This window comes from Balaenoptera borealis (assembly GCF_965194805.1).
Source record: "Balaenoptera borealis genome assembly, chromosome: 17".
In the NCBI taxonomy this organism is placed as follows: Eukaryota; Metazoa; Chordata; class Mammalia; order Artiodactyla; family Balaenopteridae; genus Balaenoptera; species Balaenoptera borealis.
Window position 1 is genome coordinate 75172772 of NC_138876.1, and position 17572 is coordinate 75190343.

Below are 17572 nucleotides of genomic sequence, written 5' to 3' on the forward strand. Positions count from 1 at the left end.
ATGAGATACAATTGTCATATAGTTAAATTTCACAAGGACAATGTGCTACTGCATTTCTTAGCTTCGGTATTTTCCAAGAATAATCTTATTTATTAAATTCCAAACATAGACATTAATAGTTTAGATCTTAGATGAAAAAAGTACAAGCAGATAGTACACCAAGTGTTGTGATGCCACAAAAGAATGATTGACTCGGGAACACCTGGACACAGCGGGTAGGTCACTTCTTTTTTCTGTAAATCAAACTGTACTCTAGCAAAACTAATCTACCGTGTGGGAAGTCAGGATAGTAGCTACCTTTGGGAGTCAGCTACTGGGAGGGGGAAGGAGAGGCCTCTGGGTAACTGGCAGTATTCTTTTTCTTAATCTGCGTTTGGTTACTTAAATGTTTTCATTTTCTGAAAACTCACTTGGCTGCACACTTACAGCTTGGGTAGTTCTCTGGATGTATATTAACATATCAATAAAAAGTTTATTGGGACTTCCCTGGTGGCACAGTGGTTAAGAATCCAGCTGCCAGTGCAGGGGACATGGGTTCGATCCCTGGTCCAGGAAGATCCCACATGCCTAGGAGCAACTAAGCCCGTGCGCCACAACTACTGAGCCTGCGCTCTAGAGCCCGTGCACCACAACTACTGAGCCTGCGCTCTAGAGCCCACGAGCCACAACTGCTGAGCCTGTGCTCTAGAGCCCACGAGCCACAACTGCTGAGCCTGTGCACCACAGCTACTGAAGTCCACATGCCTAGAGCCTGTGCTCTGCAACAAGAGAAGCCACCGCAATGAGAAGCCCACGCACTGCAACGAAGAGTAGCCCCTGCTCGCCGCAACTAGAGAAAGCCCGCGTGCAGCAATGAAGACCCAACACAGCCAAAAATAAATAAATTAAATAAATAAATTATCACCTTATCTTTGATAAAGGAGGCAAGCATATACAGTGGAGAAAAGACAGCCTCTTCAATAAGTGGTGCTGGGAAAACTGGACAGGTACATGTAAAAGTATGAAATTAGAACACTCCCTAACACCATATACAAAAATAAACTCAAAATGGATTAAAGACCTAAATGTAAGGCCAGACACTATCAAACTCTTAGAGGAAAACATAGGCAGAACACTCTATGACAAAAATCACAGCAAGATCCTTTTAGACCCAGCTCCTAGAGAAATGGAAGTAAAAACAAAAATAAACAAATGGGACCTAATGAAACTTAACAGCTTTTGCACAGCAAAGGAAACCATAAACAAGAAGAAAAGACAACCCTCAGAATGGGAGAAAATATTTGCAAACGAAACAACTGACAAAGGATTAATCTCCAAAATATACAAGCAGCTCATGCAGCTCAATATCAAAAAAACAAACCACCCAATCCAAAAATGGGCAGAATACCTAAATAGACATTTCTCCAAAGAAGATGTACAGATCACCAACAAACACATGAAAGGATGCTCAACATCACTAATCATTAGAGATATGCAAATGAAAACTACAATGAGGTATCACCTCACACCGGTCAGAATGGCCATCATCAAAAAATCTACAAGCAATAAATGCTGGAGAGGGTGTGGAGAAAAGGGAACCCTCTTGCACTGTTGGTGGGAATGTAAATTGATACAGCCACTATGGAGAACAGTATGGAGGTTCCTTAAAAAACTAAAAATAGAACTACTATATGACCCAGCAATCCCACTACTGGGCATATACCCTGAGAAAACCATAATTCAAAAAGAGTCATGTACCAAAATGTTCATTGCAGCTCTGTTTACAATAGCCAGATCATGGAAGCAACCTAAGTGTCCATCATCGGATGAATGGATAAAGAAGATGTGGCACATATATACAATGGAATATTACTCAGCCATAAAAAGAAACGAAACTGAGTTATTTGTAGTCAGGTGGATGGAGTTAGAGTCTGTCATACAGAGTGAAGTAAGTAAAAAAGAGAAAAACAAATACAGTATGCTAACACATATATATGGAATCTAAGGGGAAAAAAAAAAAAGGTCATGAAGAACCTAGTGGCAAGATGGGAATAAAGACACAGACCTACTAGAGAAAGGACTTGAGGATATGGGGAGAGGGAAGGGTAAGATGTGACAAAGTGAGAGAGTGGCATGGACATATATACACTACCAAACGTAAAATAGATAGCTAGTGGGAAGCAACCGCATAGCACAGGGAGATCAGCTCTGTGCTTTGTGACCACCTAGAGGGGTGGGATAGGGAGGGTGGGAGGTAGGGAGATGCAAGAGGGAGGAGATGTGGGAACATATGTATATGTATAACTGATTCACTTTGTTATAAAGCAGAAACTAACACACCATTGTAAAGCAATTATACTCCAATAAAGATGTTTAAAAAAAGTTTATTCTAAGTATAAAAACAAAATACTACACTTTGAAAAATTATCTTTGGGCTAAAAAGAGTTAACAATTCTTATTGGTTTCTTAGCAACAAATGCTTTCCTTTGGTGTAAGTGGAGACTACACTATCACCTATTTATTCTCACAAGGTCCACCTTCTCTCTTGGTGGGACACAACAAAAGTCTGGGGTCTTTAGTTGGTCTCCAAGGTAACTAAAATCTTATTCAGAATTGATGCTTCACTGATTGTTCCAATCAGTCTTTCCCGCGTTTTTATTTTGAAGTGATGATGTTTTACTCTCCTGCTCTGCTTATTACCAAGTGCTGTTGGGAGGATCAATTAAGGCACTGTGTGAAAGTGCTTTAAGTGCCAGACTAACAATAGGTACCATCATCACTACCATCATCACTGACCGCCATCATCATCATCATCACCAGGTTTGATTATTTTTAACCTGGAGTAGAAACTATGAGCTTCTTTGAGATGTTTGTCTCACCCTATGGTTATTCTCCTTATTTCTTGTACCATGAACACTAGACTGTCCCCCAAACAGTTTAGCTAGAATATCCAGGTCAGGGAATGTGGCAGGCTTGACATTCACTATCCACAGTGAAAGGAACCATCACCAATCAGTGCCAGCATTCTTTTTCGCCTGAGCTGCATTCGAATTGTTTAGATTTGGTGTGGGGGGGCAAGCCTATTTTCCATCCCTGACATAAGCACTAAGGCTATATCCATGAAGGTAAAGTTATAGATCTGTAGCATTGGGTGGTTAAAAGGGTTGTAAGAATTATCTAGTCCAGTGTTGTCAAGAGTTGTCCCTGGACCAGCACATCACATCACCTGGCGACTTTTTGGAAATGCTAATTCTCACTCACCTACCCAAACACGCCCTCACCCCATCCCGACCTACTGAATCAGACACTCCAGGGTTGGGACCCTGTAATCAGAACTTTAACAAACGCTCCAGTGATTTTGGTGCGTGATGAAGTTTGAGAACCACTGCTCTAGTCCAATCCCCATTGGGTTTTGCTGATGAATAATCTTAGGTCTATAGGTGTTATGCCATTTTCCCAAGGTTATCCATGGAATTACAGTTGCCAAACAGAAATAAAACTCGACTTCCTAATTCCTAGTTGCTACATTGGATAGCAAGTAGAGGATTGCAAGAAAACTTTCCTCTTATTTCTACCTTATGTTTCTAAGTGAAATTTTTTGTCATTTCCCACCATCTTTGGGGGGGCACCCCTCCAACATTCTTAGTCTGTGTGGTTTGGGTTTAGCATCTTGGGTGGGCTCATAATCTGATCTATCTAGAGCACCCTCAATCCCCTCGCTCCTGTCAAGAATATGAAAAAAACCTGTCTGAAAATGAAGTCAGTACAGACATCTCATCTTTGGCGTGCTGAAGAATATCAACCTGGAACTAAACAATTCACAGAGGTCAATTCTTTGTCAGGACCGATCTTCCACAGCTGTGTGAAGGCCCTTAATATATTCCTCTGCTGAAAAATCTTGTCCAGTGGAAAAGTAAGGTGGCATACTCCTTCCAGTACCATCTTCCTGCTCCCTCTCCTCAATCCACCCCCGCCCCGGGTCTGTGGGACATTCTTCTTGATAGAGTTATCTCCGTTTCTCCACCGCCCTCCTCAAACCAGAGCTTTCTAGATGCCATTCCCACGGCTACACTGAAGTAGTTTCCCTCCTTGAAGGCCCATCCTTTTAGTTTCTTGATGAATGAGCTCCTCCTTCTTCTCAACCTGCCCTTTCTCTTTTGTGGGCTCCTCCTCATCTAACTTGTTCATTTTTGTTGCTCTTCGCTTGGGTTCTTTTTCTCAGTCACTGGCTTCACTCCATAGTTTTTCTCCAAATGATCTTTCCTTTCCTATGATTTCAAATACCACCAACTCTATAGATCCAGCCCAGACCTCTCCCCTCAGCTTATACTTAATGCAAACAGTTAAATACCCCATGGCATCTTAAGCTCAACATGTCCAACACTCATTCTCTCCCCCCACCTGCCCACTCCCATCTGCACCGTCTCATGTGTCGGCACCACCTCCACCCTTCCCCGGAGCTGCACACCCAGCTTCATCCTCGACTCCTCCTCTAACACTGTCCATCCTCAAGCATCCAGCCACCAAGCACTGCTTTGCTTTACTTCCTATGTAGTTATTGAATCCTTTTATCACTCCTAATTTCGCCTTTGGTTATTTCTTACTTGAATGATTGCAGTTGTCTTCTATTCGGTTCCCCTGCCTTTGAATCTTCCCTGCTCATACCTACCGAATTGATCCCGGATGAAATATCAATCTGTGGTGTCATCCTGCTTCAGTATGTTCAGTGGCCCCCAACGTCTGCAGAAAGAGACCAAGCTCCTTAGCATGCCACAGGGGCATACAAGCTCCTTGCCTGGCCCTTGTGCACGCCAGGATTATGAAATTAATTCTGCTTCTCTCTCTTAGTGAGTGATGTCTTGCCTCTGTATTTTTGCCCATAATATCTCCTCTACCTGAAATTTCTCCCACCCTGCCTTCATTTAGCTATTCCACAGTCATCTGCTAAGAATCAGCTGAGGTGTGGCCTCACCCAGGAGGCCATTCCTAACTCCTCCTGCCTGGATTGGGATTGTATTAACCTGGTACCTATGACCCTTCCTGCACATGCAACACTGTTTTCATCATTTGTTTATAGATCTGCCTCTACTCTGAATGATGACTTGTTGAGAGCAGGGACTGCCTCTGTTTACTTTTGTGGCTGATTCAAAGTCAAGTCTTAGTAACTGTTTCTTGAATGGATGAATCCGAGCATTGGCTAGGTCAATAATGCATGAGAGTCCAGAAAAACCAGTTATCAAAAATATGCCAGAGATAGACCTATATAATTGGAACTGTTTTAAATGGGCCATCCTGTCTGCCATCTGGATCACCAGAGTGTCATTACCTCTAATTGTCTTCCTGAGTTTAATTGATACTTAACAAGGTAGAGCATTAAAAGGGATATTTTATTCCTCTAATATTTCTATAATAACATATTGCACTACTGCAAACTCAGAATTACAGCTTTGTGGCCTGAGAAAGTAGTTTGTTTAGAGAGAAAGTGTTCTTCAGGCACCCCTGGAGTGTTCAGAATGAATTAAGAACCTTCTTGGCAAAATATATACAAATATCCTTTTCCTTCAATCTGTTTGTATCTAATATTCTTTAATATAAGAAAACTGTAAGCATCAAAGACTGTAAATGTTACTGCTTAAAAGAGTCCTCCAGGATGAAAGAGGTGAATTTTGACCCCATTAATCACTCAGCTACAAAGGCTTTGGGAGTGGACTCTTTGGTGATAATTAAAAGGATCACAACACATAAACAGAAAAAACCCCTCAAGTGCCACAGTCTGAACAAGTGACACCAAGCTGGACCCAAGTCATTAACTGAGGTGAGAAGGTAGCTCCCGTGTTTGGGGCCGGTGAACAGGCTGGGGAGGTCAAACTTTAGAGCTGAGGCAATGGAGAGCAATTTCATTTAAATTCGTGAATTAGAGCCACAGGAGCCCACAGATAAGGGCTGGCCTCTTCATTCTTTCAATAACATTCTACCTTTCAGTGAGCACTGACTATGGCCTGGGCGCTTTTCATGCACTATTTAATTTCTACCATAAACCTATGAGGTAGTACTGTTTTGAGACCACATTTTTACAGACAACAAAACCAGAACTGAAAGAGTTAAATGACTTGACTGAGGTCTTAAAGTGGCAGAGCCAGGACTGAAGCCCACATAGTTGGACTCTGCTCTCACCTACACCAAGGCGGCAGCAGCATCACCTGGGAACGTTTTGGAAGGGCAAACTCACGGGCTCTTCTCCAGAGCTACAGAATCAGAAACTGGGAGTGGGGTCCCGCCGTGTGTGTTGTAGCAAGTCCTCCGGGGAGTCTGTGTACTTACAGCTGCGCTCCATCGCGTTATACCGCAATGCCATCTACTAGAGCAGTGCTTCTCCAACTTTAATGTGAGTACAGATCACCTGGAGAACTTGAAATGCAGATTGATTCAGTAGGTTTGGGGTAGGGCCTGAGAGTCTGCATTTCTAACCAGCTCCTGGTGATGTTGAGATTGCTGGTTTGTGGACTACACTGCATAATAAAACCCTAGGATGTAGCTTCAGGAAGCCAGGTTGCTTTGTTCTCTGCTGTCGTCTGGTTTAGAAGAATACCAGACTCACCTTTTCTTTTGAATGAATACACCACAAGTCAGTATGTCTGCCTGTCTGAGTCATAGACTGTTGACTTGGTGTGAATCTACTACTAACTCGAAATGCATCTGCCCAACCAGCCTTTACAAATTTCTCATCACACCAGTCATTCATTTACCCTCAGGAACTGTCATGTTTCCCAGTGACTTGACGGACGTTTTACTGTTCCAGTCTTTCAAGTGGATAGAGCACTTTGGATTCCCCAAGGGCAAGTGAACATATTGTATGTTTTGGAAAAGAGATGGAAAATCAGAATGTGGGAAGGAGTAGGATGTGGAAAGGAGGCTAGAGAGAAGGGATGAAGGTTGGAAACAGTTTAATGAAAAGGGACGCCCAGGAGATGGATGAATCCCAGCTGCCTGAGCCTCTGAGCCTTGCCCGCGATCCCCTCCCACCTTTGGGTTAAGAGTTGGAAAAGCAGTGAACCTCCTTTCACACTAGACTGGCTCAAAGCTGTTGGGAGAGTTTAAATCAAAGTTGATATAGGTATTATAAAACCATTTTTAACAAAAATGACAACAAAAGTCACACAGTAAACCTTAAACTGGAACGAAGAGTTAATGAACTGATAAAGTGTCTGATTGGCCAGAAGAAAATGACATAAGCACAGAAATGAGAAAAAAGCAAAAAGAGTGCTTCCTAGATCTCCTCTGGTGAGTGAAAAGTAAGCTTCTCTAAACCCTTAACAAACATCTGGGTCCTTAGGGAATCAAATATTTTGTAAATAGCCTATGGGACAAAAGGCTATAGCTCTTCCTAAGTGAAACACTTAGGCACAGTAAATTCTTTAAGTATCTGGGTTGGCTGAACATTGATAAATGCTGTGTGCTGATCGTAATGGTTGGGTGGCAGTGATTTACAAGAAATAATTCCAAAAATTGATTTTGGAAACAGTGTAAAACTCAAGAACAGGACTTCAGCATGCTGCTTATTCTGCCAGAATTCCCCAGAAGAATTGAGAATAATGCTTTGCTATATTAAAATGGTGGCATAAATATTACTTTGTTTGATTAAAATTTAAACAAGTTGTAATGAACAGATATAACCGCTCTTTTAGACATTATTGACCACATTTAAGAAATGAAACAGCAGAGTGAGAGAAAGTGACTTCTAGGCATTCTCAAAATTAGTATTTTTAACTAAAGTTTTTTGAACTAATATTCACAGAATATTTATGTATCTGGGACAACTTAATATTCTAAACAATGACATACCCCATTGTTCTAAAAGGAGGAATATATACTATATACACTATTAGAATTTCATGACTGGCTGATGCAAGGTAACTTTTGATGTAAAAAAATCTGATGACCCCTTAAAGAGCTGTCTTGTACATGATTATTATTATTATAACTCATTAATTCAGCCTGTGAAATACATAACCAAAGTTCTATGGACATGCCATTTTTTTTGATGACTGTTGTCAGAGGCAGTATAATTGCCCTTTTCTTCACTAAGGCTTTATTTTTTAGAGCAGTTTTAGGTTCACAGCAAAATTGAAGGGAAGGGACAGGGATTTCCCATATATCCCCTGCTCCCACACACGTATAATACTCCCTCATTATCAACAGTCCCCACCTGAGGTGTACCTTTGTTACAACTGATGAACCTACATTGACACGTCATAATCACCCAAAGTCCATAGTTTACATTATGGTTCACTCTTGGTGTTGTACACTCTATGAGTTTGGACAAATGTATAACAACAAGTATCAATCATTATAGTATCATCCTTTGTGCTGCACCTGTTCATCCTTCCCTGCCCACAACCTCTGGTCATCATTCATTGTCTTTTGCAGAGCAAAAGTCTTTAATCTTAATGAAGTTCAGCTTATCAATTATTTCTTTCCTGGATTGTGCCTCTGGTGTTGTATCTAAAGAGTCATCACCATAACCAAGGTCACATAGACTTTCTCCTACATCTCCTGTGTCTGTGTCTAGATTTGTTTTTTTGCATGTGGATGTCTGGTTATTGTAGCACCATTAGTTAAAAAGACTATCTTTGCTTCACTGTAGTGCTTTTGCTCCTTTGTCAAAGATTAGTTGGATATATATAATTGTCTTTTACTTTATTTTTAAAAGATTTTTATTGAAGTATAGTTGACTTACAGTATTATATTAGTTTTAGGTGTATAACATAGTGATTAGATATTTTTATGAATTATACACCGTATGAAGTTATTGTAAAATATCAACTATATTACCTTGCTGTATATAATATCCCTGCATCTTATTTTTTTATAACAGGTAGGTTGTATGTCTTAATCCCCTTCACCTATTTTACCCCTCCCTGACCCTCTTCCCTCAGGTAACCACTGGTTTGTTCTCTATATCTGTAAGTCTGTTTCTGTTTTATGTTTGTTCATTTGCTTCGTTTTTCAGATTGCACATATAAGTGAAAACATACAGTCTTTCTCTGTCTTCTTTATTTCCCTAAGCATAATACCTTCCAGGTCCATCTGTGTTGTCGAAAATGGCAAGATTTCATTCTTTTTTATGGCTGAGCAATATTCGATTGTGTATATTTACCATATCTTCTTTATCCATTCATCTGTTGACGGGCAGTTAGGTTGCTTCCATATCATGGCTCTTGTAAATAATGCTGTTATGAACATTAAGGTACATGTGTCTTTTCAAATTAGTGTTTTTGTTTTCTTCAGATAAATACCCAGGAATGGAATTGCTGGATCATGTGGTAGTTCTATTTTAAATTTTTTGAAGAACCTCCATACTGTTTTCTGTAGTACCAATTTACATTCCCACAAGCAGTGTACTTTTCTCCACATCCTTGCTAACACTTGTTATTTCTTCTCTTTTCAATGATAACCATTCTGACAGTGTCAAGTGATACCTCCTTGTGGTTTTGACTTGCATTTCCTTGATGATGGACAATGTGGAGCATCTTTTCATGTGCCTGTTGGCCATCTCTATGTCTTCTTTGGAAAAGTACCTATTTAGGTCCTCTACCAATTTTTTAATTGGATTTTTTTTATGTTGAGTTATATGCATTCTTTATCTATTTTGGATATTAACCCCTTATTGGACATAGCATTTGCAAATATTTTCTCCCATTCAGTAAGTTGCTTTTTTGTTTTATTAATGGTTTCCTTTGCTGTGCAAAAGCTTTTAGTTTGATATGCTCTCATTTGTTTATTTATGCATTTGTTGCTCATGTCTGAAGAGACAAATCCGTAAAAATATTGCAAAGATCAGTGTCAAAGAGCATAATGCCTATGTTTTCTTCTAGGATTTTTATAGGTTTTAGTCTTACATTTAAGTCTTTAATCCATTCTGAGTTTATTTTTGTATATGGTGTGAGAAAATGTTCTAGTGTTACTCTTTTACATATAGCTTTCCAATTTTCTCAACCTCACTTATTGAAGAAACCATCTTTTCCCGTTGTATATTCTTGTCTCCCTTGTCATAGATCAATTGACCATATGTGCATGGATTTATTTCTGGGCTCTTTATTTTGTTCATTTGATCTCTGTTTCTGTTTTCATGCCAGTACCATACTCTTTTGATTACTGTAGCTTTGTAGTATAGTTTGAACTCAGGGAGCGTGATACTTCCAGCTTTGTTCTTTCGCATGATTGCTTTGGCTATTCAGAACCTTTTGTGATTCCATACAAATTTTAGGATCATTTTTTGTTCTGTGAAAAACGCCATAAATATTTTGATTAGGATTGCATTGAATCTGCACATTGCTTTGGGTAGTATGAATATCTTAACAATATTAATTCTTCCAATCCATGAGCCTGGAATATCTTTCCTTTTATTCACATCTTCTTCAATTTCTTTCCTTAATGTTTTATAGTTTTCAGTATACAGGTCTTTCACCTCCTTGGTTAAATTTATTTCTAGATATTTTATTCTTTAAAAATTTGATTGTAAATGGGATTGTATTCTTGCTTTCTCTTTCTAATAGCTCATTATTAGTGTATAGATATGCAACAGACTTCTGTATATTAATTTTGTATCCTGTAAATTTACAGAGCTTATTTATTTGTTCTAATAGTTTTTTGGTGGAGTCTTTTGGGTTTTCTATATATAGTATCATGTGATCTGCAAATAGTGACAGTTTTACTTCCTTCCAATTTGGATGCCTTTTTTTGCTTTTCCTTGTCTAATTGCTCTGGCTAGGGCTTCCAAAACTTATGTTTAATAGAAGTGGTGAGAGTTTGCATGCTTGTCTTGTTTCTGATCTTAGAGAAAAAGCTTCCAACTTTTCATCGTTTAGTATAATGTTAGCTGTGGGTTTGTCATAAATGCCCTTTATTATGTTGAGGTGCGTTCCTTCTATACCAACTTTGTTGAGAGTTTTTATCATGAATGAATGATGAATTTTGTCAAATGCTTTTTCTGCATCTGTTAAGATGATCACATAATTTTTATCCTTTGTTTTGTTAATGTGGTGTATCACATTGATTGATTTGTGGATATTGAACCATCCTTGCATCCCTGGAATAAATCCCACTTGATCAGGATGTATGATCCTTTTAATGTGTTGTTGAATTCAATTTGCCAATATTTTTGTTGAGGATTTTTGCATCTATGTTTATCAGGGATATTGGCCTCTGATTTTCTTTCCTTGTAGTATCTTTGTCTGGTTTTGGTAATGCTGGCCTTGTAGAATGAGTTTGGAGGTGTTCCCTCCTCTTCAGCTTTCTGGAATAGTTTGAGGAGGATAGGTATTAACTCTTCTTTAAATATTTGGTAGAATTCCCCTGTGAAGCTGTCCGGTCCTGGACTTTTGCTTGTTGGGAGTTTTTTGATCACTGATTCAATTTCATTACTAGTAATCAGTCTGTTCAGTTTTCCATTTCTTCCTGATTCAGTCTTGAAAGGTTGTATCATTCTAGGAATTTAATCATTTCTTCTCAATTGTCCAATTTGTTGGTGTATAACTGTTCATAGAGTTCTCTTATGATTGTATTTCTGTAATATCTGTTGTAATTTCTCCTCTTTCATTTCTAATTTTACTTATTTGGTCCCTCTCTCTGTTTTTCTTTATGAGTCTGGTTAAGGGTTTATCAATTTTCTTTATCTTTTAAAAAAGACAGCCTTTAGTTTCATTGGTTTTTAAAATTCTTTTTGGTCTCTTTTTCATTTATTTCTGCTCTAATCTTTATTATTTCCTTCCTTCTACTAACTTATAATTGCCTTTTAAAGCATTAAAATACAAGTGGTAGACCCAAACAGAAGACTGTCACCAAGTTGCTAGCCCAGTGCCCATCACCTCTATATTACATGGTATCACCTCCACTTGGGGATAATCGGGACTGTATATAACCAAGAAAAAAAGCAGTTAAACATCCAGATTCAAAATAAAGGAAGCTTCTCGACATTACATTACAGGGTATTCCAAATGTCTTTTGCTTATTGTGGTAGATATTCTGATATGCTGCCAGGCCCCCTTTAGGACTGAGTATTGATTTCCCAGCTGCTTGAGGTGCTACCAGGAGAAAATTCTCAGATAATAGTGCCCTCTGGAGCCCCAGGCTGAAGAGAGCTGCTTTGCCCAAACTCACAACCACTTCTCAGGATAGCCTGCACTCAGTTACTGAACAATATGGGAATATAAAGGTCCAGTCCCTTGGCTCCAGTCAGGGACAACTCTGAAGGGTCATCTCAGTTTCAGAACACCTGAAGCTTTCATTGGAAATGATTGAATCCCAGCTTAACTTCTCCTGCCGCCAACCATTCTTCGTAGCTTCCCTTCTGCGGGTGCTGACCCCAAGAGCATTCCCTAATGAATCTCCTGCATGTTAATCTCTGTGTCAGAATCTGCTCCTCAGAGAACCCAACCTGGAACAATTAGTAATTGAGGGTCTCACTGAACAACTTTCTTTATGGAGAACTAAGAACAGCGGTAATAGAGCTAAAACTCAGGGTTTTGAAACTAGGTTGTGATGCAGGCGAAGGACTGAACAAAAATGATTCTAAATTCTCACAACCTGAGCACCCCACCCCCTTCTCCTACAGGAGGTATTGTACTATCTGTGTGTGTTGAGGGGGTTGCCGTATTTCAGGGCCCCAGATTCTCTAGGAGTTGATCAGCAGGTAATCCTAGATAACACCTGTGAACAGCTGAAACCCCAAACCAGATGGCCTAGCACAAAAGTAGTCTGATTAGTACCCCCGTGCCAGGTTACTTTCTCACATCTACCCCACAAAAGGCAGGACAGCAGAGAAAGCAAGTTCCCTTCAGTGGACATAGGGTCTCCCTCCCCTGCAATCTCCTGCATGTCTACAGGACACTCGAACCTCCTTGGGCCTCTCTGATGGTGCAGAGGAAAAAAGAACAGCAGTGACTTCTCAACTCTCACTGACCCTTTCCTTTTCTCCAGTAAAGTCCATGGCCTTTACCCATGTCAGTGGTGTTATGAAATTTATCTTGAACTTTCATGGCTGACAAGTGGAGACCTGTATGGGATCTTCCTTGTACCACAGTGTGACCACAAAGACATGAATTCTGCTAGTATCAGTTAGGACTTCTTTGAAATGCCAGAGCGGTTAATGGTTACACTGGATGGAAGCAATCCCTGCAGTGATAAAAGGTCCCTGGGAGAGCTGGTAGAGAGGTGACCATGGTGTCTGAATTCCCACAAAGCCTGAGAGAGGATAGCCTGGAGCGAGAAGTTGCCAGTGGCTGGCCAGAGCTGACCACCCACTGTAGGGCAAGAACCAAACCAACAAGCTCGTTAGGAGAGGGAGCCCATATCCCAGACAGAGGAGCTGCATCCAAGCTCAGCTTCTTCTAGGATCACTGGCTTCCTTCTCCTGGCAGGAGGGTCTGCACCTTTTTAAGAGTTCTTCGGTCTTCAGGGACTGGGCAGGCAGAATTCACAGAAAAAGCTGCATCCCAATCCAGACAGCCTGATAGGCCTGATGCTTTCCCACAGTCAAAGGAGTTTACCTTGTTTAGCAACAGAGAGGTCCAGGCCATTGCTCTGTGAGATGATGGGATGAAGTACTTTTTCTCCACTCTGACCCTGACCCCATGCATCTCCCCTTCACCCAGTAGAGGCTGTTCTTTAACCAGAGCTATAGGATGTTGTGGAGTTCAACCCGGACCCTGGTACATGAAGAGAGAAGGCCCAGATAGGACTGGCTTTGCCCCACAAAAAGTCATCTAGTATTTCTTGTAAAAATATATTACAAACTTATGTACAGCTTTATGTTTTAAAACACATTCACATGCATTAACTCAGTAAGACCCACATTAGCCTAGAGAAGTTGGCAGGGGACATGTTATATAATCCACACATTTCCAGAAATAAAAATTGGAACACAGGGTTGGAAAAAGTACATTTTTCTTCCTGATTTATGAAAAATCTTATAAATACATAGAATTTGAATCACAGCTACTTACACATGTAATGAATTATCTCTTTTTAGAAAGATAAAATTACATGAAGCTTGTACTACACCACAGAAAATCCTGGAGATATGGCCAGCATAATTATAGGGAATGAAATAAACCTTGCAGCTTACTTTAAATCTCCCTTTGATAAAAGCTTTAAGGAGAGAAAGATCAGATGTTCAGAGGCTTAGATGAGAGGACGCTGGAGAAAAAGAGAGCTAAGAGAAAGTGATCGACAGTAAAGGACAAACAAGTCTATGATTGAGATATTTTTAAGGCAAGGCAGGATATTCTGTAGTCTAGAAATGCAAAAGCAAATTTTAAAATGTGCCCCCGATATACTGTGTGATGTAGCTCCCCAGGATAATGTGGCATTCTTGGAACAGTGTGTACTTGTTCCTCTTCTGAAATAGGAAACCCTTTCAACAAAATAAGTTCCATTCAATAAACATGAGTTTATCAGAGGCCCTGTAAGTGCTGTATATTTGCTGGGAGCCACATGTGAATCAGCCACAGTTTAAGAAACAGGCCCATCAATTACTCATCACACTGGAGTATGATGGGTGATTGAAATGGGTTTCCCAGTCTTGTACTTTGAAGAGCTTGAGTACTGGCTGCTTGATCTGAGCATTAACAAATAGTTTGTGATCTATGTAGCTGCATGTAACTGCCATCTGTTGGGTGTCAATCTTCCTGCAAAATGAAGAATGGACTTGAGTTTTATCTATGCTGATTCTGAATCTTCCTGAACTATGCCTTTTCTTTTGTACAATGATAATGCATCACCAGGAAGCTAAGCAGCATTGCTTAGCTCTGAGTTTGCTACTTTTCATGGACTCACCGGTCCTTAAAAGTAGAAGGGACCCCAGGAACTGACTACACTAACGTCTACACAGCACAAAAACCCCTTCCCCAAAGTCCTGGCAACTGGTCATACAAACAGGAAGTGGAGTTCCATATGCTTCCGTGGCCCTGAAATGATTTACGTTAGTACAAACACCTCAGCACGTTGCCTTCAGAGAAGCGAGGACCCACCGGGTATATTTTCTTGTGCAAAGATGCTTCCAGAAACCCTGGAAAGCTTCCATGCCACTGCAATATAAGGGCACACTCATAAAGTAGATGTTTTCTAGTTTTAATTTGTGTGAGCTCTCACATTGGATTTGGCTAAACATCTCCAAGCTTTATTCATAATCGCAACGGTAGGTAATTTGTGCCTGTGGTGACAGTAGTTTAGAGTTGTTAATGAAAATGGAGGCTAATTTTTTTAAAAAAATCATCTCAACTCAGGCTGGGGTAAAAATACGGAGTATTCACAGGTGGATTCTATCGAAATTTTCTTTTTCCATTCTCAAAGACAAACATTACTTGGGTTGCAATAAGAAAAGAGCACACAGTCGCATACTATCTCGTATGGTACATTCATTGAACATACCTGCAACCCTTCAATGGCCAGTTTGAGGATTGATGGTGTCAGTTTGGAGGCTTGTTTGAAGGAAAAATTACTCCAGTCTATAATTAAAATGAAACCATTTATCTGAAGCTCCGGATCTTCAATAAGGACTTCCAATGACAGCAGGATGGCCCGGAGGATGTCTGTGAAGGAGTTCCTGCAGCCAAAGCAGAAAGGAGAGGCTGTGCATGAATATTAGCAGGTGATAGGACTTTGTGTGTGAAGCACTGGCCGCCTCACTCCTCTGCTCTGTGAGCCCAGCCTGCAGGGTAACACCAGTGTCCTGTACCCAAAGTGATGGAAAATACATTTGCTAAACTTCACAGGAACAATGCTTTGAGAATCACAGGATGGAACCTCCCTTTGATCTGACTGCACCAGAACCCCAGACTTTACAAGGTGTCTCTCTTTTGTGTTTCCTCGGGTCTCTAGTCTCTGCTTCCACCACAGACCTGATTGCATTTCATTGAAATGCATCCCTTACTTGTCTCTCCCTCCTGGACCATAATCATAGTTGTGGCCCCAGTATCTAGCTACTTAATGAATATTGCTGAAAAAATGAGGTAAGACCTTCATCAGAGGCACTTGTTTTGATTAAACCTCTTATTTCTTTTGTGTGGTTAAAATCTTGCTCAAAGTGTAAAAACAACTGTGCAATTGATGCTATTTTTTAGCCTCAATTCATGAATAGAGAAAAACAAAGCAAGAAGAATAGCTTATTTTCATTGAAGGTTTGCAGAGTGTGATTCAGGAAGGAAATCGCTTGGAGTACAACAGTAACTATGACAACAGGTAGACCTGAATACAAACTAGAGTGACAGTTCTCTAGTGTTGTATGTGTTCTTCCACATCAAATATTCCCAGTCACAAGTTGATTTTTGTTATAAATAATTTTCAGACACGAAGAAATGATGGCATATTTTGCTAATTCTCCCAGCAAATTATTTGAGCTAAAAATTTAAGATCTTAAAGGATCTCTAAATTCTGTGGATGTCAAGTGATGGCAAAATCTGTTACTTCCTTCAGACTATCATTACTATCAGAAGCTGTATCGTCTTGTGAAACCAGATGAAATGATCAGATTCCTGAGCATTTCAATCTGATTCAAATTATAACCAAATCTAATGACTCTAGATTGGAAATCAGAAAATATGTGATTAAATATGGGATTAACAGATACAAATTACTATACATAAAATAGATTCACATCAAGGATTTACTGTACAGCACAAAGAATTATACTCAATATCTTGTAATAACCTATAATGGAATGTAATCTGCAAAAAAACCTAAAACCGTATCACTATGCTGTACTACCGAAACTAACACAACATTGTAAATCATCTATACTTCAATAGAACAAAAACAAAACAAACAAAAAAACAGTAAGAATTTACTGAATGGCTGTTATAAGCTCAGAGCTCTGTTTAATACTTGAAGTTATAGAATAGTATGTCATATTTCTACTTTCAAAGAGCCCTTAATTTAGTTGGGGTGGGGTAGGAGATTAGCAAAATGAGTTGAAAGGGATCGATAAAATTTGAGTAATCAGGAAGAGCTTACAGAGGAATGAAAGCTTGGGCTAAGCCTTGAAGGGTAAATAGGATTTTGGATAAGTGGGAAAAAGAGTAAGACATTTCAGGAAAGAGGAGTGACACGTGAAAAATACAGATATTAGCCCATTCTGTTTCTGTACAGTTCTTCTTACTAAAAATGTCTTCCTTATATCAAGCAAAACTTTTCCTCCCCCAAACCCACCCACTGAGTATAGTTCTGCTATAAAGAATAGAACCTCAGGTCTTCCTATACCACACACTAAATTATCTAAACATGGTGGACACGATGCCCTATATAATCTCTAGATAAAAATATATATATATTAGTAACTTTAACCATTTCTCATAGAATGTGGTTTTTAATAATGTTCTCATCATTTTCTTTTACATATATTCTCTTCTAAATTTTAGAGATGTCAAATTCCTATTAATGTAGGGTAAGTTTTCACTAGGGCTTTGAGTTTTGTTTTTGCATTCATAGCAAATATGATCTAAAGACCCAAGTCTTTTTTAGAGATACAGCTTTGTATTGGGAAGAAACATTGATTTAAGTGGAGCGTGAGACCGAAGATTGTGAGCTTAGGCAATTC

General features: G+C 39.6%; 1 protein-coding gene across 1 annotated transcript in view; it reads right to left on the reverse strand.

Moving 5' to 3' along the window:
• The window catches only part of CLVS1 (clavesin 1), a 163355-nt gene that overhangs the window by 77596 nt on the left and 68187 nt on the right, over window positions 1-17572 (reverse strand). Inside the window, exon 3 of the mRNA XM_082364725.1 lies at window positions 15409-15583. Within this exon, the coding sequence (XP_082220851.1) occupies window positions 15409-15583 (175 nt within the window). The remainder of the gene's footprint in view (window positions 1-15408; window positions 15584-17572) is intronic.